This window comes from Myotis yumanensis, unplaced genomic scaffold, assembly GCF_028538775.1.
Source record: "Myotis yumanensis isolate MYYU_CA2020_CCGP unplaced genomic scaffold, mMyoYum1.0.hap1 SCAF_6, whole genome shotgun sequence".
Classification (NCBI taxonomy): domain Eukaryota; kingdom Metazoa; phylum Chordata; class Mammalia; order Chiroptera; family Vespertilionidae; genus Myotis; species Myotis yumanensis.
In genome coordinates this window covers 36436319-36458917 of record NW_027223757.1, presented here as the reverse complement: position 1 = coordinate 36458917, position 22599 = coordinate 36436319, and the positions used below count along the sequence as shown (strand labels likewise).

The window sequence follows — 22599 nt, the reverse complement described above, 5'->3', positions numbered from 1 at the left end:
TTTTGTACAGCTCACTTACTGCATGATTAGCACACTATACACATTTATGTGGAATTGGCAAAAATCATTAGCATTAAAGCAGTTACAGAATTTAATTCTTTTTCTGCTGATAAAATTATTGGGGGGAAAATAAGGCTAAAAGTCACGGATAACATCTCCAAAGAAAAATATTTAATTTGCCCCAGCATCCACTGATTTCTTTCCCTTCTAAAGAGAAGGAACAGCTGGGACAATTCCATGGGAAATGGGATGAGGTGAGAGCTGCACTAAGGTTCTGACTTCCCAATCTGGGGGAGATGCACCTACCAAGAGGAACACTTTGCTGTCAGGCTTGACCTTGTGTTTTTCCATGTACTTTATGAGGCTACTGTTGGCATATCTGTAAGGACATAACAATCATATATCATTGGGAACACTTACACCATTCATATAATGGAAAGCTCTAAGACTGATTTTTCCTATAAGGTATAAGTTTACGCCATTGTTTTTTCTGATTAAAAAGGAATACACAACTAAACATTGATAAATGTGTGAAGAAATAGGAAGTGTTACACACCGCATGCAAGAGTTTACATTTTTATAATCACTTTGGAAAATAATTATGCATTAACCATTAGAGTTGAAAATGTGAATATCCTATGACCCAGCAATTCTTTTCCTAGTACATACTCTAGTCTAAGAGAGATTTTTGCACATGCATAACAGGATACATAGACAAAAAATGTTCTTGGCAGCATTTTGGTAATAGAATAAACTGTAAACAACCCAAATGTATATCTACTAAAGAATGGGTAATTAAATTGTTATGTATTGACATAATAGAATGCTAACAATAGTAAAAATGAATACAGAGGTTGAATGAGGGAAAACAAAGTGCAGAAGTATAATACTATTTATATAAAAAGTTCAAAGATACATTAAACTGAACAATAATTTATTTGTAGTAAAACTATAATGAAAAATGAGGAATGATAAATACAAATTCAAAACAGGGGCTACCCTTTGGAAGGGACATGAACAGGAAGGGAGGGTACATAGGGTACTTCTGTAATCTTAGTAATGAAATGGTGAGTACCACTCTCTACTTCTATTTATGATGTCTGCTTTTGTTCCTATAAGCCAGTGGTTCTCAACCTTCCTAATGCCGCTACCCTTTAATACAGTTCCTCATGTTGTGGTGACCCCCAACCATAAAATTATTTTCGTTGCTACTTCATAACTGTAATTTTGCTACTGTTATGAATCGTAATGTAAATATCTAATATGCAGGATGTATTTTCATTGTTAGCGACCCACAGGTTGAGAACCGCTGCAAGCCCTCCTGTCCTGACATTTTTCCATTAAGTTGCCTAAAAGGGAGCCTCCTTCACCTTTTCCTCTGAGCATATATACTTATAATAAAGTCCTCTCATGCCACCTTTCCCCTCCTCTTGTTTCTGCTCAACATAAATGTCCCGCCAGTTACTCAGATCCCTGCCATGTGTTCTTCCTCTGTCATCTTGGCAGCTAGCCCAGCATTTCGGTCACCAGTCATTACTCAGAGAAAGATAAAAATCATAGTTGTGGCCCTGAACTGAGCCCTTTATCCTGCTAAAACAGAGGAGACATTTAAACTATCTATTGCCCCTTAAATTCTTAGAAGTTTTAAAATAATACAGCGTAAGCCTACCATATATGTGAACATCTGTAATATCTTCTTTAAATCATAGGCATAATGAATATTAAAAAAAATCTAGGTTTCTAGTTTAAATAATCTGTATCTGTTTTTTTTAAAAATTAAATATTCCCAATGAAATGGCTGCTTCTATTTAAATGGAGTTACTTACGTTGTTCTTCTAAAGTCCTTTTGAAGTGTGGGGTATTCTGGCATCTTTCTAATATCTTCCCAGTCTTTATCTTACAAAAAAAATATTGAATGTTGTTATAGGAAATAATGTGTTACTTTTACAAAATAATCTGCTAGTTACTTTAGCTCAATATATATATATAATACTTAAAAATATGCGTTTGAAAAGAAATGATTTTGAAATAGGACTAAATATTTTGAAAAAGAAAATAAATTACCTGCAGGAAATCCCATGACACTAAATATCCGATCGAGTTGATCATGATGAAAGGGATTGCTTGTTTTTATATCTTCCTGACGACAGTGAAAAATGGGCTCTGAAGTCAACAATTCAGCAAATATGCAACCTATTGCCCATATATCTACGAAGAAAGGAAAACAAGTTTTTGTACACATTTATTATACTTCTTTGGTTATAATTCCTGGTATAATCACAGCCTACACATAAAAATACTTTTCAGTAAAGCAATATACAAAATACAACAAGTGTATTAAGAAGACATGAACAGATGATTATCACACAACGCATTGAAAGCCAAATAAAAAAAGTTACCTGTGTATTTCCTGATGAAGATAAGCTTAGGAAACTCAATTTAGTAAGCAATGAATTTACTTTATATATAGGCAAAAGTCTTCCTAACCACTATTAGTAATTCAACTACTAAAGCATTCAACTGATAATCTATTACTCAAGATCTGATAGACTAAAACAATATCACCATCAGGTATAGCAATACATTCTTTAAAGCAATCAATTACATAACTATAGAGCAGAATGTCTGATTCCAACAGTAATACCACATAAAATTATTTGGAAAAAACTCAACTTTTGGCTGAAAGACTACCAACTTCAGTTTTTCAACAAATTGTAAGGTTCAGAAGTTGATAAATACAGAGGTAGACAGACACCAGTAGAGAGAGATGTTATCTAAATACACTCACTTAGTCAGGGGTGGGGAATGTCCAGTCCAAGGCTCTATAAGGCCTGCAAATTTGGTCTGGCACTTACAAGGCATTAAGGGTGAGTTAATTAAATGTTTGACCAAAATAGCAGGCTAATTTATCAGCTGATACCCAAATGGCCCTTGACAGAACACAGGTTCCCTACCCCTGACTTAGATGTTTCCCCAATTCTCCAATACCTCAGGATAAAGTTAGGCATCTTTCAAAGTTTTATTAACTATTTCAAACCACCACTTATTTTGATTTTATATATTGAAAAACTGTAATTCAGATTCAGAGATTATATTCACAATGCTTTGTCAAATATATTAATAAATATTTTTTTAAAATGTAGACGGTTTCTATCTCCCTATGCCTCTCCCTTCCTCTTTCTCTCAAATCAATAAAAACATATATTTTTTAAAAAATATATTTTAATGATTTTTTTACAGAGAGGAAGGGAGAGAGACAGTCAGAAACATCGATGAGAGAGAAACATAGATCAGCTGCCTCCTGCACATCTCCCACTGGGGATGTGCCCGTAACCCAGGTACATGCCCTTGACCGGAATCGAACCTGGGACCTTTCAGTCCGCAGGCCGACGCTCTATCCACTGAGCCAAACCGGTTTCGGCAAAAATTATCTTTATTTCTCAAAAAACATCTATTTTGATTTTAAAAGCAGAACATTTAATTATAAAATATTCATAAAACTGTGTTTCTCAAAGTGTGTGGACCACATACAATAGAATCACCTAATGGTACATGTTAAAAATGGGCCTTGCCGGGCCGGCGTGTCTCAGTGGTTGAACAACAACCTATAAACCAGGAGATCACAGTTTGATTCCCAGTCAGGGTACATGCCCAGGTTGTAGGCTCAATCACGCCCCAGTAGGGGGTGTGCAGGAGGCAGCTGATCAATGATTCTCTCTCATCCTTGATGTTTCTATCTCTCTCTCCCTCTCCTCTCCCTTCCTCTCTAAAATATATATATATCCAATATAATAAAAGACTAATATGCAAATTGACCGAACGGTGGAACAAGCGGTCACTATGACGTGCACTGACCACCAGGGGGCAGATGCTCAATGCAGGAGCTGCCCCCTGGTCATCAGTGCACTCCTACAGGGGGAGTGCCACTCAGCCAAAAGCCCTGAGCCAGGCTTATGGCTGGCGAGTGCAGCAGCAGTGGCAGGAGCCTCTCCTACCTCTACGGCAGCGCTAAGGATGTCCGACTGCTGGCTTAGGCCTGCTCCCCCTGGGGTGAGTGGGCCTAAGCCGTCAGTTGGGCATCCCCACAAGGGCTCCCGGACAGCGAGAGGGCGCAGGCTGGGCTGAGGGCGCCCCCTGAGAAGTGCACAAATTTCATGCACCGGGCAGAGAGAGAGAGAGTGTGTGTGTTTTTTAAATGGGCCTGGCCTTACCACGGATTTTGTATAAGAATCTCTGAGAATATGATAGAGTTTGATGGGAGCTCATTTAGTTTAACAGAGGATTTTGGCTGAATTTGCCTTTTCTTACTGGGAATCTCCCTTTTAGATACAGATTGTATCAGTGCTTGCTAAGAGTCCAACACATACAAATTTCTACTGTTATCACATCCTTTATCCCTACCCGAGCCCTGGGTTATCTCACATCCAATTATGTTCTAAAGCATGCCTGTTACTTCCAACTAACACTCCCTCCTTCTCTGGCTCACTTTCAGTCTCTTCTTATCCTCTGGTGCCTTCTGTGGTTGCCTAAGAGATTTACTGTTCTCCATAGTAAGAGATCCAATAACAGAAAAAGCAAACATAAGCCTAAAAGTCTAAAAACACAGCCCTATGGTCAAAGTCACTCACTGAGTAGAGTCAGGCGCTGATTTTAACTCCTCATTCTTAGAACCACTCTATTCCTTCCATTTGCTTTTGGTAGTTCTTTCTTCACCCTTCACAGAACTGCCACTGTCAGTTGCTAACAGTGTGGCCTTGACACCTCTGAAACAGAGCTTTACTATGGGCTCAGCTGCCAGGGAAAGGGTCTACACTCTTCTAACTATCAAATACATACTGGTTTCTCTCACAGTGCTAAGGTTACTCATGGGCTCTTTTATTCATTTAATAAAACCCTTCAGAAGTATTTATGAAGTATGACAATATGTTAGCACTGTGCTAGTGTAACAATCCCCGGACAAAGTATAAATGTGTTGTGGGTGTCTGAATTTTGCAAAAGTCAGATATCCCAATGAATGAGGACATTATTATATTAAAATTTTTGTTTCCCTTTTTACGATGAATAGGTTAATTATCAGTCTAATCCTCCAAATGTAAAAACTTGCTTTGTATTTCTTTGGGTATCACCAAGTTTTTCATAAACTTAACAAAGGATTGTGCTTACTAGTCTGTAAAAGGAAAATCTAAAGAAATATACTCCCTCCCTATCCTCTCTTTTTACCTCTTTTAAAGAAATCTCTAGATTTGAGGAAGACTCCTCTTCTTAACTCCCTTGGTTTGCAGCTGGATTCTCTGAGAACAATATAGTGACCAGGTAGCAAAATCTCTGATGCTTCTGTTCTAAAGCCAACTTTAAATCCTACAGAGAGTATGTTTATAACAGATTTTCCTACTCAGTTGTTTCTTTTTTTACCTGGAGAGATGGCACAGCTAATCTACCCAGAGTCTGTCTATTTTCTACCTTAATGGAGAAACTGCCATTCTGATAACTGTAATGGCAAGAGAGAAAGATTAGTCATAGTTTCTTGCTTAGGAAAGACTGATTAACTTTTCCCCAGATAGAAGGGGGCTCCTCCAACACCCCACTACTCCTGTGTTTCTGTTTGTGAAGAAACAATTCTAAACCTCTCTCCAGTTCTTCTGACCAACAGTAGGCGAGTGCAAAATAAAATTTACATGTTATTATTTCCATAGCAACTCAATGGACCAGATACCTCTATTCGCTGAAAGAAAATGCTTTCTTCTTTTAAAAGAACCATTTTCTCCTATACAGTTAAAAATCCAAATCCAACAGATTGTAAAATCTAGGAGCACAGAAGACAACAGGACTTTCACAAAGAGACAGAAAATGGTTTTTACAAAGCAGTTTCATTATTATACCATTTGATATTTAGGATAATTCAATGCCAAGTAATTAAATCATTTTAGACTAACTTACCAATGGCTTTTGTATAATGCCTTGCACCAAGCAAAAGTTCTGGAGCCCGATACCAAAAAGTCACAACTACTGGATCCAAATCTGCTAGTGGCTTTAGAGGAGAATTGAATAATCTGGCAAAACCCATGTCAGCTAAAAAATAAAATAAATTAACGTGAAACTCAGTTTGGCATGATATTAAAAGCATACAAAGTTGATGACAATAGTTAGCACCCTTATACAGCAAGCCTTTTCCTCATTTTCAACCCGTGGTCTGTACCAGGCACCAGATCTCCCCTTCTGAGATAGATACTATTATTGTGATAGTATCTGATGAAGAAACTGAGGCTTAAAGATACTCTGACTTGCCCAAGGTCACAGAACTACTAAGTACAGAGTCAGAATGAGAACCAGGTCTGGTTTCAGATTCCTGTCTTTCAGAGACAGCCACAATAATATTCTTAGATTTTTAAATTGAAAGATCAAAATACAATTTGAAAGATAATCTAAGTTTCAATGATTAATTATGACTTCTGTAAGACTAAACATGGACTAAATCTTAGGTCAGTGTGTGCTAGAATCAGTTCTTTTGGACTCATGACATCATGTTGGTGCTTGAAATTGGCTGTGGTGAGAATATTTACATCATGGAAAACAGCAAATGCTGCGAATTGGGGCTTCCCCCGCTAGAGAGCCAGTTTTGTACAGTGACCACTACATCACATACATGTTTCCAAGAACATGTAGAGAATGTATGAGATAATTTGTTGTAATTCGTCATTTAACAAAGATCTGTATCAAAGCTAACTGATTTGACTATTAGAGGAGTACAAAAGCAGTGAAAAGAATATTTATTACTAAAGAAGCTCCTGGGGACCATCTAATTTTCTTAAGATTTCATAAACAACAAATACCTTACATCTACAAAACACTTTAGAGTTTTACAAACCGTTTTCAGATACATCATATATCACTTCATTTAATCCTCATAAGAACACTGGTTTAATAAGTGTTTTGGTCCCTACTTCTGAGATAAAGAGTCTAAGGCCTGAAGCAGTTAAATGACTTGCCCATGGTCATAAAGATACTAAATAAAGATGCCAGTACTCAAACAAAAATCATATTATAATCTAGCAGCTACATTCTTAACCACTGATCTGACATCCAATAAATTATAATATTATAGTTATAATTGCATGTCACAAAGGCAAAATCACAAAAATTATAAACCTCTGTAATTTGAAATACATAATATACACAGTATATTTGTATTATAAGGGGCCCCAAAGTACTAGAAAATGCACAATTAGTACATGAAATTTCAACTGCAGAGACTCATTTAATCTAAAACCAATGCTATGATATAACATACATTAAAACTTTAATTTACAGTGATATTATTTCTTAAGAGTTTGAATAATTTATAAGACTTTCTGGAAATGTTTTGAAGAAACCAGGTCTTAAAAAACAAAGCTGTCCAAGGAAGCCTGTGCTAAAGCCTACTCTTCCTTAACTAAATTTCCCTATAGCAAACAAAAATATTCAAACCATTCTACCAATATTATGCCTACTTCAAAGCACTGCTTTATAAATTTAACAGATGCTGCCTGTTGTTGATGGCAAAATAATCTGATAGAATGCTGTTCCACCCACTGAGAAACATTTGTTTTGAAGCAAAGGCTAAAGCCAGTTCTCTCTCCCCTTGTTTTCTACTTCCTTAATTTTTTGTAAGCCACATCTATTCACTGTCAAATGAAAGACCAGAGGACACAATATACATTCCTGGAAACAATCTCTTCCTATTGTATGAACTTCAAAGAGTTTTATTTTTTTATTATTTTTTTTACTACCAGATTGTAGATACAAAATAATTAGCCATGTACATGCAATAAACATTAATATTTCAAGAAAAATGATTTTAAATATAATAATGTTACATGCAATAAACATTAATATTTCAATCAAAGGAGTTTTAAACCATTTTTCAAATACTTACTAATTTAGACAAAAGGTTACAAGCTTAAACATTACTAACAGTTATTTTCCTAAGATTAGATATGAAATTTCCAATTCAGTTGGCATCAGCAGTAAAATTCTGGTGTGGGTGCTAATTAGTTGGTATAAAATTATAGAAAACAGCAAAAGACATTGTCTACCACCAAGGAGCTTACATGACAGTGAGATAACAAAATACAGAGGGTAAGTACTGTAAGAAAAGGAATGTTGCTACTGGACTGTAAGTCTCTTGAAAGAAGAGCGTAGGTCTCCATGGTTTTCTCTGGAACAGTGTTTGATAAACATGTGTACAAGTGAACTAAACTGAAAGTAGAACTTGAGCTGGGTGCTGAAGGAAGAATATTTGTGAACAGTAAAGAGGGCAATAAGTATTTTAGGTAAGGCCGGGGAAGTCTTTAGGTTGCTGAGGAAGGAAAGGCTCAGATACAGGGAAGGGCACAATGTGTTTCCATTTGACTACGCTTTTCTTTTTGGCCAAAAAGAACTGTATTATAGTGTTAAACATAGGAATCAGAGTATTACTAATTTTTTTAAAAATAATGTGTTATTAAAATTTAAAGCAATTTATCAACTAGATTGTTTACTTGACCTTTTTTATTAATTTTTATCCTTAATCTTGGATAGAATTTCAATCCTAAAACTCTTAATGGTAAAGCTAGGATACAGAATTTTATGTTGAGAAACAGCAGAGCTATTTGGGAGCAGTAAGGAGGAAACGTTAAGTTTGGGTGACTGTGCTCAATGTGATGACAGGTACAAACAAGGGAAAGTATAAGAAGATGATGATGAATTTGGTTTGGGATAACAGAGTGTAGGTTGCCCATAGAAAACAAATAGAGATAAGAATTCAGCTAAGATGAGAGAATGGAATCTGAGATCCAGATCGTTAGAATAATTCCCTAAAGAAGTAACTGTAGAAGAGGGAGGCCATGTCCAAAGCCAGTGCCCAGGGTGCCTTGAAACAAAAGGTTAATAGAAGAGGCAAAATGAACCAAATATAGAAGTAACAGCAAGAGTGGTATATAAAAAAACAGAATTATATGATGCCATATAGACCAAGAAAAAGTCTCCAGGCCAAACTGGTTAGGAGAACAAATAGCTAAGGCAGTAAAGGAAAGCGGTGACTAGATTTGGTAAGACAAAGTTCAAAGGTGTCTTTTTAGAGAGCAGTTTCAATTGAGGAATGGAATTAAGAGGCCAGATTATAACAAATCAGCTTTAGTGGAACCAATGGGTGAATATGTGTTCTAGAAGTAAAGGAACAAGGTGGGGGGAAGGGGACACAGAACAAATGGTACAGAAAACAAAATGGATAGGACAAGATTTATTTTTAAAGTTGGGAAGAGGACCGTGAATGTTTAAAGGTGAAGAGGAGAAACTTGAGAAGGGGAGACTGGAGATCCCATAATCTAAGGAGCTGAAGGATAGCAGGAAGATTACTGAAGCTAAGATGAGCACTAGATGGGCCTTCGGAGGGAAGAGTCATTCCTTCTCTGACAGTTTCAAAGGCAGGGCTGTGCTGACAAAAAGTGGTTGATGAGGTCACACCAGGTAGCTCTGCTGTCACTAGGTAGCAATGTTGGTAGGGAAAGAGACTCTGGACTTGGAATTCGAAGTCCTTCCTTTGAAAGGCTGAACAAGCTACAACCTCTTAAATCCAGCTCTCCTTGGCTACAATATCTGCCATACAGAGTGGTTGTATAAAATAATGAAATAACTAACATATGAAAGTATCTCTCAATCTGGATAGTAAACTGTTTATTTTACTGTCTCTCACGGGAAAGAACCATCCTTTATCTCCACTTTCACCAATGTCTAGCAAGAGTAGGTACTCAATACATGCCTATAAGAAAAAAAACCTTAAGAGTGAGGGAGAAACAAGTGAGGAGTGGTGCAAAGGTGATGGGGCAGGAAGAAGGGGAAAGGGAAGGAAAGCAGTGACCTGGTTCTTAATTAATATCAACAAAACTAAATGACTGAATCTCAGAAATCTCAGAATAGAGGTTTAAAGAAAGGAAAATTGGTTTAGAACAACTTCTTCAGGGCCTGGGCTGATGTATTAACTGAAGTAGAAGACCAAGCAGCAGGGGTGGCTCAGGTGAAGTGGAACAGAATGAATTTGTAGTAGGTTAAGTTAGCATAACTTTGCACCACCCCTATCATGATATAGTCCAATAGCAAAGACAACAGGTTGATGAAACAAAATTTATTTTGAAATCCTTCTAAAAAGCACTAAACATTCAATAAACGTAATTTCTAGTAAAAGAAATTAAAATAAAGCATTTCTTAGTTAATTTTCTACCCAAATATTGTCAGGTATAAATGAATCCTTCAGGGTTGAAAAGGAAATTTTAATATACAGATAAGACTCTTTTCAGTGCCTTAATCTAAGATTAGCAAGTAAGAGGGTCTATAAACTTATATATTCATTTGGAAAAGATATGTTGGTACCTGGCACAGGACATACGTGGGGCAGGGGAAAGATATCTGTGAAGCTCTATATGTATTAGGTGAGAGTAGGAGGGATGTATTTAAGGAAAGAACATTTGGTAAAGCTGAGACAAAAGTAACATTTTGGGGGATTATGTTTAGGGTGACTGTGCAGGACAGTAACAGTGACATAAACACATGCTAGTGATTTTGATTGGGAATGAATTTTTGTGGGCTTGCTTGCCTCAGTTTAGAATTATGAAACCTTGTTTTGGGAATAAACCTGAGGGGTTTTTTATTAATATATATTTTTATTGATTTCAGAAAGGGAGGGAGGGAGAGAGAGATAGAAACATCAATGATAGAGAGAATCATCGATCAGTTGCCTCCTGCATGTCCCCTACTGGGGATTGAGCCTGCAACCCAGATATATGCCCTTGACCAGAATAGAACCTGGGATCCTTCAGTCCACAGGCCAACGCTCTATCCACTGAGCCAAACAGGCTAGGGCAACCTGAGGGGTTTTATAAACTATCTATCTATATTTCCTAATATCTTTTCTAAAAATATGAGAAAGTAATTTTTAAGTTAACTACTTAAATAAGAGTATTAAAAAGGGCAATCATCTTTGCAGTCACTTCAGTTTCTTAATAAATTATTTTAGAAATAATTACCTACCTATTTTGACTCTCCCCCTCTCAGGACCTTCTCCCATTACTAGGATATTTGCTGGTTTCTAGAAATAAAAATAGAGCATTCAAATTACTATGCTAATTCTTTTGACATGCTCTAAAATGGAAAAAAGTTCTTATAATGTGACAAAGTTCTTATAATATTCTGTATTTTCAACATAACTATAATCAAATATTAAGTACCTTCTACATAGTTAAAGCATTTGACATTTTTAAAGTTAGTCAGCCCTAACTTTCCATAAACAACCTTGCTATGGAAATATCTTATTTTCAAAATTATATCATACAAATAATTACAAATGAATTAAAGCTGTCATTTCTATTTGTCCCACAGAAATAATAAGTAATAATAATGTAAAAACCTGTACAAATTATAACTGCTTGCTGCCCACAACAGTTTTTGTGGTTGAAAAATTTATATAAAATTTCAAACCTCAACATATCACATGGAATATTCCTTGCTAAATATTTCTAAACTACTGTAAGAAAATATCATCAACATTCAACAGATTCCATTAAAATTCATATGTGGCTTCAGCTATAGTTCATGCAAAAGTGAGAAATTCAAAATATAATTTCAAGATGTAAGAAAATAAACACCGAGGCTAATACAAAGCTACATAAAGAAAAGAGTAGGCTGCAAATGTATCCACCATCTGTTAAGTCGTCCTCATTTGTAGACATCTGGAAATAGAAACTGCTAAGATAGGGCTTTAGACCAGTGATGGCGAACCTATGACACACATGTCAGAGGTGACATGCGAACTCATTTTTTTGGTTGATTTTTCTTTGTTAAATGGCATTTAAATATATAAAGTAAATATCAAAAATATAAGTCTTTGTTTTACTATGGCTGCAAATATAAAAAAATTTCTATATGTGACACAGCACCAGAGTTAAGTTAGGGTTTTTCAAAATGCTGACATGCCGAACTCAAAAGGTTTGCCATCACTGCTTTAGACAATAAGTCTCCTCTGTAAACTCCATTTCCAAGGTCTTCTCAGTGAAATGGAGGAGTTACGGAGGTGAGTAACATCTTAAAAAAGAAATTAAAATTAGCAGGACTTTCTGACTAGCTGAAGTCAGAAAATTAAGAAAAAGGTTGATAAAGACTGCACCAAGATTTTGAGTTTATCTGACTGGGAAGAATGATGGTGCCTTTATTTTGGAAAAGTTATGAGAAGTACTGGTTTGGGAGTGGGAACAACAAAGAGAAGGAGATGACATAATTGAGTTTGAGGAAGGTGAGATGCCTAAGTCAGACTAGCCAGGGTAGTGAAAATAGGAAGATTTGGATTTGAAAGTTATTGTCACTAGAGTATGATAACTGAAGACAAGAGACAAGATTGGTTTACCATAGCAGGAAGAGAAAAATAGCATCAGACAAAAACAGAACGTTCAAAATTCAAGCTTGACAACTATTTATCAAAGATCCGTTATGTATAAAACATTGTATTGGAGACTTTCAGAAAACTTCTTGACTCAAGGAGCTTAAAATCTAGTAAGAGAAGACAAACAGACAGCTTTTTAGAACACAACATATTATGAAAAGTACCAAAACAGCGAAATAAAATGTCAGGAATGAATGATTCTTCTCAATGAATATTAGTCTTTAGCAAGGAGATGGCTTTAGGTGGCTAAGGATGACTAAAATTTTGATAAGCATAAACAAAAGAATGACTTTTCAGGCTCAGGACGCCCTATAAGCAAGGGTGTGGTCACATAAAATCACAGATATGGCATACTGAAAGAACCTAAAGTGTTTTAATATGACTAGAGCAACCGCGCCCAGCTAGCTCAGTCGGTAGAGCATGAGACTCTTAATATGACTAGAGCATAGAATGCTCAATGTTGGAAATAAAATGCCACATTAAATAAACTGGAATTTAGCCCAGCCGGTGTGGCTCTGGGGTTGAGCGTTGACCTATGAACCAGGAGGGCACGGTTCAATTCCTGGTGTGGGACATGCAGAAGGCAGCTGGTTGATGATTCACTCTCATCACTGAGGTTTCTATCTCTCTCTTCCACTTTCTTCCTCTCTGGAATCAAAAATATAAGAAAAAAGAAAAAAGAAACTGGAATTTATTCTATAGACTAAGCCAGGGGTGGGCAACCCCTGACACACGTGCCAAACATGGCCCACCAGTAACTTTTGCTGGCACTCGAAACCCTCTCTTATAATCTTCCATTTACAATTTTTTCCTTAATAACGACTTTTTTATTTTTCAGATAAATTCAGTGTAGGTGCATCTTAGATAAATAAATAATTTTACATAACAAGTTATCTTAAAGACCATAGACATGGATTGACGAGAGGGGAAGAGCAATTTCTATACCTCTGTCTTAACTCTCCCTGCCTTCCTAGATCCGACCAGTGTTTTAGTTTCATCCACATACGCTTGTGAATCTTTGTTCTCAGTGATGAATTTTGTTAAGTCTCCTAATAGGAGTAGCCTGACGGATGAAAGTAGTAGCTCGTGCATATCTCTGAAGGTCACGAAATATAAACCTGATGTAAAATCTCTGTCATCAGTGATGCAGCAGGAAAAGTCCCACTGATAATATCAAACGGAGTCATAAAGTTTTCTGTCGGACTATCAGTGTACATGTATACATTAAAAAATAAATGTATTTTTCATCATCAAATACTGTGTTTTTGTCGCTAGAATGAATTTTATTATTTCTTCAAGGTTCTTCACATATGTACCCCTTAAGATATATCAACTAGGCGTAACATGTCCTCAAAAAATTAGGGTTGGCACGCAGAACAATTTTGAGTCAGAGATTTTGCTGGTTTTGGCACACACTCACAAAAAGGTTGCCCACCCCTGGGCTAAGCCAAGACAGATTAGTGAGGTAATCAGATTTATATTTAGGAAAAAACTCTGATAGCAATACAAAGAATGAATTGGAAGGAATGGATAAACCACAAAGTACAGACAGAGAGACAAGTCAGAAGTGGGCTATAATAGTCTGCAGTGCTTGCCAAACTGCGGCTCGTGAGCCACATGCGGCTTTTTGGCCCCTTGAGTGTGGCTCTTCCACAAAATACCGACTTCTGCGCATGGGCCACGAAGTCTCAATCGCACTGTATGTGCGCGCCCGCACGTGGTATTTTGTGGAAGAGCCACACTCAAGGGGCCAAAGAGTCGCATGTGGCTCAGGAGCCGCAGTTTGCTGACCACGGGTCTAGGGAAAAGTAAGGGCACCCTAACTTGTGACAATGGTCATGGAGGAACAAATCAGAGCACTTAAGGTAAAAAGTAAATACTTGGCATGGCTTTTTTACACCACTTTCTCCTGCTCCATAGTCATCTATTCAGCAAGTATTGACTGAGCACATACTAAGTATCAGGAGGTGGTTTAGATGCTAGAGATACAGCAGTGAACAAAACCAGGAAAAATCCTTTTCCTCACGAAGCTTACATTCTAATGGGAAAAGAAAGGCAATAAACAAATGTACAATACATCAGATATCGGTAAGTACTGTGGAAAAAAAACAAAACAAGGAGAATACAAGAAGTTTCCACACCTGGTATTATGGCTGACTAAATGCTCTAGGGGACCCTGTTATTACAGAAAAAACATATGCCACATAAGATACATTCCTTGAAGGATCCCTGATCTCACAAGAGGTCTACAGTCTCATGCCTCAGCCCAAATAATGTATCCTTGTGGTTGGAGAGTGACAAAAGGCGGGATGGGCCTGAAAGCAGATGCCAATAACAAATACTGAAACTTGGGCTACCTACAAAGTGAGGAAGCTAAGCTGCTACCCCTCAATTAGCCAAGACTCTCAAGGGGACTAACGTAAACCAAATTGCTAAAAGAAAGCTGGATCAGCTAAGTATTGTCAGACAAAATAGCTTAAAGACAAAAATATTACTAGGTGTAAAGATGGTAACTATATAATACAAGGTTCAATTCACCAGGAAGAAGCAACACTCCTAACTTGTGATGTAATTGAAAAAACATACATAGTGAAAATTGATATAACTTCAGAGAGGGAAAAGATCAATGACACCATATTTTTCTCAATTACTGGTATGTCAAGCAGACAAAAGATTGGTAAGGTTCAGACTACCCAAAGGACATAATTAGCAACATTGATTTAGCAGTGATATGCACATCATCTTACCCATTAATTGGAGAGTACATATTTTTCTCAAGCACACATGAATATTTACAAATACTGATCATGTACTAACAGGTCTCAAGAAATTTCAAGGAACTGTCATGAAACAGGCTATGTTCTCTGATCACAATGCAATTACATTAAGTCAATTACCCTAGGGATTGGGCCTGCCCTCTGCCACCCAGGAGCAGGCCTAAGCCAGCAGGTTGTTATCTCCCGAGGGGTCCCAGACTGTGAGAGGGCACAGGCCGGGCTAAGGGACCCCCCTCCCCTCCCCCACCGAGTGCACAAATTTTTGTGCACCGGGCCTCTAGTCCTATATAATAAAAGGGTAATATGCAAACTGACCCTAACAGCAGAACGACTGGGAATGACTTGTCACTATGACACACACTGACCACCAGGGGGCAGACGCTCAATGCAGGAGCTGCCCCCTGGTGGTCAGTGCGCTCCCACAGGAGAGCTCTGCTCAGCCACAAGTCAGGCTGATGGCTGCCAGTACAGCGGTTGTATTGGGAGCCTCTCCCGCCTCCTCAGCAGCGCTAAGGATGTCTGAAGCTTAGGCCTGCTCCCCGCTGGTAAGTGGACATCCCCCGAGGGCTGCCAGGCTGCCAGAGGGATGTCTGACTGCCAGCTTGGGCCCGACACCCCCCAGGAAGAGGGCCTAAGCCAGCAGGTGGATATCCTCCGAGGGGTACCAGACTGCAAGAGGGCATAGGCCAGGCTGAGGGACTCCCCCGAGTGCACAAATTTTTGTGCACCGGGCCTCTAGTTAGAGATAAAGAAAATTAAAAACTAAGCACAAGCCGGAAGTATATGTTGCATAAATTAAGTAACAGAGATATACTATCCAGAATAAAGAACTACAAATCAGTATGAAAAACAACCACATAGAAAGTTTGACAAAATATCCAAATAAGCATTTAACAACAATAAAAAAACATGCTTTAACAATTAAGCATAGGAAAAGATGCTCAATTTCATTAACAATAAGAGAAATATAGATTAATATCACAGTGAGATACCATTTATACCTGGTATATTGGTAAAAAACTAAGAACTGCTGAATAGTAATAAGTGGGTCTGGGGAAACTCTAATAAAATGCTGGTGGGAAAATAAATTGGTACAACTTCTTTGATAAAGAATTTGGCATCTTCTTGAAAAACTGAAAAATTACATAGCCTTCAACTCAGTAATTCCATTTTTAGATATACTAGAGAATGTTCATAGAAGCACAGTTTGTAAAGTAAAAAAATATGGACACAACCCAGATTCCTAGCTAACAGGAAAATGGAGAAATTAATTGTGGTAGAGTCACACATGAATTTCAAAATTATAGTGAACATAAGTGAATTACAAACAAAGTTTAAAAAAATGTTCAAATCAACCCCAGCCCGTTTGGCTCAGTGGGCAGAGCATAGGCCCACAGATTGAAGGGTCCCAGGTTCAAGGGCACATACCTCGGTTACAGGCTTGATCCCAGTCCTGGATCGGGCACATGTCTTAGGCAACCAATCAATGTGTGGATCTCACATCAATGTTTCTCTCTCCCTTTCTACTCTAAAAATCAATGGACAAATATCCTCGAGTGAGGATTAACAAACAACAATAAAAAGTTCAAATCTTGGAAGTATTATATTGAGTGAAAAAAGCTTTAAAAGACTGCATACAGCAGGATGCCATTTTCATAAAACTTAAAATCAAGCAAAGCTTAAAAATATACCGGTTAGTCATACATATAATTATAATAAACTGTTTTAACAAAGAATTGAATAATGAATTCAAAATTCCGGGTATTTGTTACCTCTTAGAAGGGGGCAGGAGGATAGGATGGGGAAAAACATAAGTAGAAGAAGCTACTGGTTGTGTCCCAGTTATTGGGTTAAGTGACAGGCTCCTAACTATTAAACTTTGTGAAGTACATACATGTTCCAAATATCACTTTGTATATGATGTATTAAGAATATAATAAAGACAAGAAAGCAAGGAATAGGAATACGCACTGTTGTGAGTGGGTTGAGAGGTCTTATTTTTGACATTATTTAAACATTGTTTTATACTAGAGGCCCAGTGCACAAAATTCGTGCACGGGTGGGGTCCCTCTGCCTGGCCAGCGATCGGGGCCAATCAGGGCCATCTCACCCAATCCCGATCGGGGCCAATCGGGGCAGGGACCGCGGGAGGGCTCCAGGGTGTGTCTGGCCCCATCTCGCCCAGTCCCAATTGGCCAGACCCCAGCGGCAAGCTAACCTACTGGTCAGAGCATCTGCCCCCTGGTGGTCAGTGCACATCATAGCGACCAGCCAGTCGACCACTTGGTCGGACACTTAGCATATTAGGCTTTTATATATATACTAGAGGCCCAGTGCACAAAAATTTGTGCACTCGTGGGGGGGGGGGGGGGGGGAGATCCCTCAGCCCGGCCTGTGCCCTCTCACAGTCTGGGACCCCTCGGGGGATGACCATCTGCTGGCTGAGGCCTGCTCCCCAGGGGACTGGGCCTAAGATGGCAACCAGACATCCCTCTGGCAGCCCGGCAGCCATCGGGGGATGTCCACTTGCCAGCGGGGAGCAGGCCTAAGCTGCAGTCAGACATCCTTAGCGCTGCTGAGGAGGCAGGAGAGGCTCCCACCACCACCGTTGTACTGGCACCCATCAGCCTGACTTGTGGCTGAGCAGAGCTCCTCCATGTGGGAGCTCACTGACCACCAGAGGGCAGCTCCTGCATTGAGCGTCTAACCCCTCGTGGTCAGTGTGTGTCATAGTGACCAGTCATTCCCAGTCTTTCTGCTTTTAGGGTCAGTTTGCATATTACCCTTTTACTATATAGGATAGAGGCCTGGTGCACGGGTGGGGGCCGGCTGGTTTGCCCTGAATGGTGTCCTGGATCAGGGTGGGAGTCCCGCTTGGGTGCCTGGCCAGCCTGGGTGAGGGGCTGATGGCTGTTTTCAGGCTTCCTGCACCCCCTTCAGGGTGGGGGTCCCCACTGGGGTGCCTGGCCAGCCTGGATGAGGGGCTGATGGCTGTTTTCAGGCTGCCTGCACCCTGTTTATGGTGGGGGTCCCCACTGGGGTGCCTGTCCAACCTGGATGAGGGGCTGATGGCTGTTTTCAGGCTGCCCGCACCCCCTTCAGGGTGGGGGTCCCTACTGGGGTGCCTGGCCAGCCTGGATGAGAGGCTGAGGGCTGTTTTCAGGAGGGCCAAGCCTGTAACTGAAGCTCCCAGTCTCTCCTTTTTTTCTTTTTTTTTTTATTCTGGGATTTATTTACCTTCTGTAATTGAAACTTTGTTGCGGCTCCAGCTCCGAGGCCGGCTGGCTGAAAGCAGGTACCTGGGGTTTGTTTAGCTTCTATAATTGCAACACTGTTGCTTAGAGTGCAGCTCAGAGCCCAGCCGCAGCAGGCGGGGAACCTTGGCTTCCTCCATCACTGGAGCAAGCAAGCCTCCTGCTCGCTTCAGCTGCCTAGCTGCCTGGCTGCCAACGCCATCTTGGTTGGCAGTTAATTTGCATATCACCCTAATTAGCCAATGGGAAGCGTAGCGGAGGTATGGTTAATTACCATGTTTGTCTATTATTAGATAGGATTACTGAGAGAACAACTCCTTGGGAAGGTGACCTTTGGGATAAGATCTGAAGAAAGTACAGTATAAGCCTGCTGGAATCTAAAGGGAAGAACAGTCTGTACAAAGGGAAGAGCAATTTGCAAGGCCCGAGGCAGGAGTTTGCCTAGTGAACTGGAGACATGCTAGGGGGAAACAGTGGGCAGCAGAAAGAACAGTGATAGGGCACTAATAATTCTAGAGAAGGAAACCCAAGAGAGGAGGCTTGCTTGCTGTTTCCAATTGTTCTGCCTTGGGCACAATTCATCTGAGAATTGGACAGGTGCTTGAGCACTCTCTGGCCTGTGCTGTGAGTTGGTGAGGGCTGCCACAAGGTTTGCCGAAGGGCAAGGTCATGATGTGTGGAGCAGTTAGGAAAAAAGTTGGAGAGACAGCAGGCTGGCAAACTGAAGAAAGAGGAAAGAAGTCAATGTAACGAGTCAATGTGAGAGGAGAGTTAGGGTAGGAGGAGCAATGGAGAGGTAAGGCGAAGGTTGAGGAGGGGGGTTGTCAATCATACAGAATAATGTGGAAACATGGAAAAATTTTAGGTTTTACATGATTAGGATTAGTATCATTTTTTTATCCTTCTGTCTAACCTGTAATTTCCACAAGTTGTATAGTACATATGTAGATTTTGGTGTTCTGCCCAGGTGTTCTGATAACAGGGTTTGGAGAGGCTGCCATTTACTACTACAATATGTAGTTCTATAGTGTTTGCTTTTGTATATTTTGGTATTACCTGTCATTAGGGAAATAGTATTTTTAAATATATAATAAAGAATAAATAATGCTGAGAGGAATAAAGGGTGATTAGATGAAAAAGCCAATGAAAGAACCTGCAAAGCAGCATCCACAGTAAGAAAACCAAGAGCACAGGGTTCTAGAAGCAAGAGAGTTTAGAAAGGAAGAGATGATCGTTATGAAGAAGAGAATGAAACTGTGAAAAGGAAACTTTTAGACAATTAGGAAGTCACTGGTGACTCTGAAAAGATTAATTTCTGTGGATTTACAGAAACCAGACACAGTAAATAATACCCAAATAAGTGGAAAGAACATAAAGACAAAATTAGAGTATACTTTTAAAGGCCTTAGTGAAAAGAGGATATAACAATTTTAAAACTGTAAAATTATCAAATAAACCATCTTACATACCATTTGCTATATAATTTGAATTTCCTAAATTTCGAGCTTAAATCCTTTAAAAAATAATGATATAAGATAAAAACAAAAAGTATATGATATGGGAGCAAAAATTGCTTTATATAAAAAAATGAAAATAGATTATGAGCTGCTAAATAGGAGAAAAGCAGGAAGCTGGTCTTACATAATGTGAACTAATGCTTGTTAGAAGTTCCTGCAGTCAATATTATGTAGAAACAGAGAATATGAGCACCACAATGGGATGAGGATATATATAGAGAGAAAGGGGAATCTAGATAGTATTAGAGTTAGTAGAGAACACCTTTGATATACTTGAAGCCCGTGGAAGCTCTAAGTGTGGGGTCTCCATGTAAAATCTGAGATGAGGGTGAAGGTAGTGACAGGGTTTAGGGGAGCAGAAAGGAACACAGAACTTGGGCAATATCCACAGAGAAGGGCTCCTGTAGTCAAGTGAAGATCTAGAACTGCAGAGGGTCATTTTTAAATGCACATCCTTTAATTGGGATCACCTGTCTCTTTCATAACAAGTAAACACAAGTTTCAAGACCTCCAGGGGATGTATGAAACCACGAATAGTACCAAACCCTATATATATTACTAGAGGCCCAGTGCACGGATTCGTGCATGGGTGGGGTCCCTCGGCTTGGCCTGCGCCCTCTCACAATCAGGGACCCCTCAGGGGGATGTTGAACTGCCTGTTTTGGCCCGATCCCTGCAGGCCAGGTCTGCAGGGATTGGGCCAAAATCGGCAATCCAACATCTCCCTGAGGGATGTAGCAGTGCCAAAGTGCAGGCGGCCAGGGAGGAGCCCCAGCTGGGCCAGGTACAGCTCCACTGCCGCTCATCCGCTGCCACCCTGTAGCACTGCCGCAGAGGCAGGGGAGGCTCCCATCACTGCAGCTGCGCTTGCTAGCCATGAGCCCGGCTTCTGGCTGAGCAGTGCTCCCACTGTGGGGGCGCACTGACCACCAGGGGGCAGCTCCTGCATTGAGCGTCTGCCTCCTGGTGGTCAGTGTGCATCATAGCGACCGGTCAACTGGTCGTTCGGTTGTAACAGTCACTTAGGCTTTTATATATATACTAGAGGCCCGGTGCACAAAAATTTGTGCACTCAGGGAGGGGGGGGTTCCCCTAACCCAGCCTGTGCCCTCTCGCAGTCTGGGACCCCTCGGGAGATAATGACCTGCTGGCTTAGGCCTGCTTCTGGGTGGCAGAGGGCAGGCCCAATCCCTAGGTGCAGCCCCTGGTCAGGCTCAGAGCAGGGCCAATTGGGGAGTTGGGGCGCCGCCCCATCATGCACAGAGCAGGGCGGATCTGGAGGTTGCGATGCCACCCTCAGTCACGCTCAGGGTAGGGCCGATTGGGGGGTTGGGGCACAGCCCTCTGTCACACTCAAGGCAGGGTCGATGGGGAGGTTGCGGCACCACCCCCTGTGACGCACAGAGCAGGGCCGATCAGGGGGTTGGGGCGCTGCCCCCTGTCACGCACAGAGCAGGGCCCATCAGGGGTGTTGGGGCTCCATACCCTGTCATGCACAGAGCAGGGCCGATCAGGGGGTTGAGGAGCTCCCCGCTGTCACTCACAGAGTAGGGCTGATAGGGGAGTTGGGGCACCTCCCCCTGTCACACACAGAGCAGGGCGGATAAGGGGGTTGGGGCGCTGCACCCTGTCACACTCAGGGCAGGGCCAATGGGGAGGTTATGGCTCCACCCTGTCACACACAGAGCAAGGCCTGTGTAGGGGGGTTGGGGCGCCACCCTCTATCACCCACACAGCAGGGCCGATCAGGGGGTTGGGGCGCCGCCACTGTCACACTCGGGGCAGGGCCGATGGAGAGGTTATGGCTCTACGCTGTCACACACAGAGCAGGGCCTGTTGGGGGGGGGGGGGGGGGTTGGGGCGCCGCACCCTGTCACACACAGAGCAGGGCCGATCAGGGGGTTGGGGAGCTCCCCCCTATCAGGCACAGAGCAGGGCTGATCAGGGGGTTGGGGTGCCTTCCCCTGTCATGAACAGAGCAGGGCAGATAGGGAGGTTGTGGCCCCGCCCACCCCCTGTCACACACACAGCCGCAGGGCGATCAAGGGGTTTGGGCGCTGCCCCCTGTCACGCTGATCCCGGTGCCAGGAGGCATATTACCCTTTTACTATATAGAATAGAGGCCTGTTGAACGGGTGGGGGCTGGCTGGTTTGCCCTGAAGGGTATCCTGGATCAGGGTGGGGGTCCCCACTGGGGTGCCTGGCCAGTCTGGGTGAGGGGCTGAGGGCTGTTTTCCGGAAGCGAGTGACTGAAGCTTCCAACCGCTCCTTGTTTTCTTTTTTTTTTTTTATTCTGCGCCAGCTTTAGCTCTGAGGCCTCGCCACTGAAAACATCGATACAATGTTGCTAAAGCCAGGCTGAATGAAAGCCGGTTTCTGGGGGTTTGTTTATCTTCTTATTTGCAACATAGTACATAGTTTCTTAGAGTTGTAGCTCAGAGGCCGGCAAGTGAGGCGGGGAACGTTGGAGCAGCAAGCAAGCCTCATGTTCGCTTCCAGCTGCCTGGCTGCCGGCCGCCATCTTGGCTGACAGTTAATTTGCATATACTCACTGATTAGCCAATGAAAAGGGTAGCGGTCGTACGCTAATTACCATGTTTCTTTTA

At 40.9% G+C, this 22599-nt stretch overlaps 1 protein-coding gene across 3 annotated transcripts in view; it reads right to left on the bottom strand.

The window, feature by feature from the left end:
* Window positions 1-22599, bottom strand: part of CDK19 (cyclin dependent kinase 19) — a 125632-nt gene that overhangs the window by 9987 nt on the left and 93046 nt on the right. For all 3 annotated transcript variants that reach the window (XM_070417908.1, XM_070417909.1, XM_070417910.1), the window contains 5 exons: window positions 11041-11098; window positions 5938-6069; window positions 2065-2208; window positions 1827-1896; window positions 307-379 (listed from right to left, as the gene is read on the bottom strand). In XM_070417908.1, coding sequence (XP_070274009.1) covers window positions 307-379; window positions 1827-1896; window positions 2065-2208; window positions 5938-6069; window positions 11041-11098 — 477 coding nt within the window. The remainder of the gene's footprint in view (window positions 1-306; window positions 380-1826; window positions 1897-2064; window positions 2209-5937; window positions 6070-11040; window positions 11099-22599) is intronic.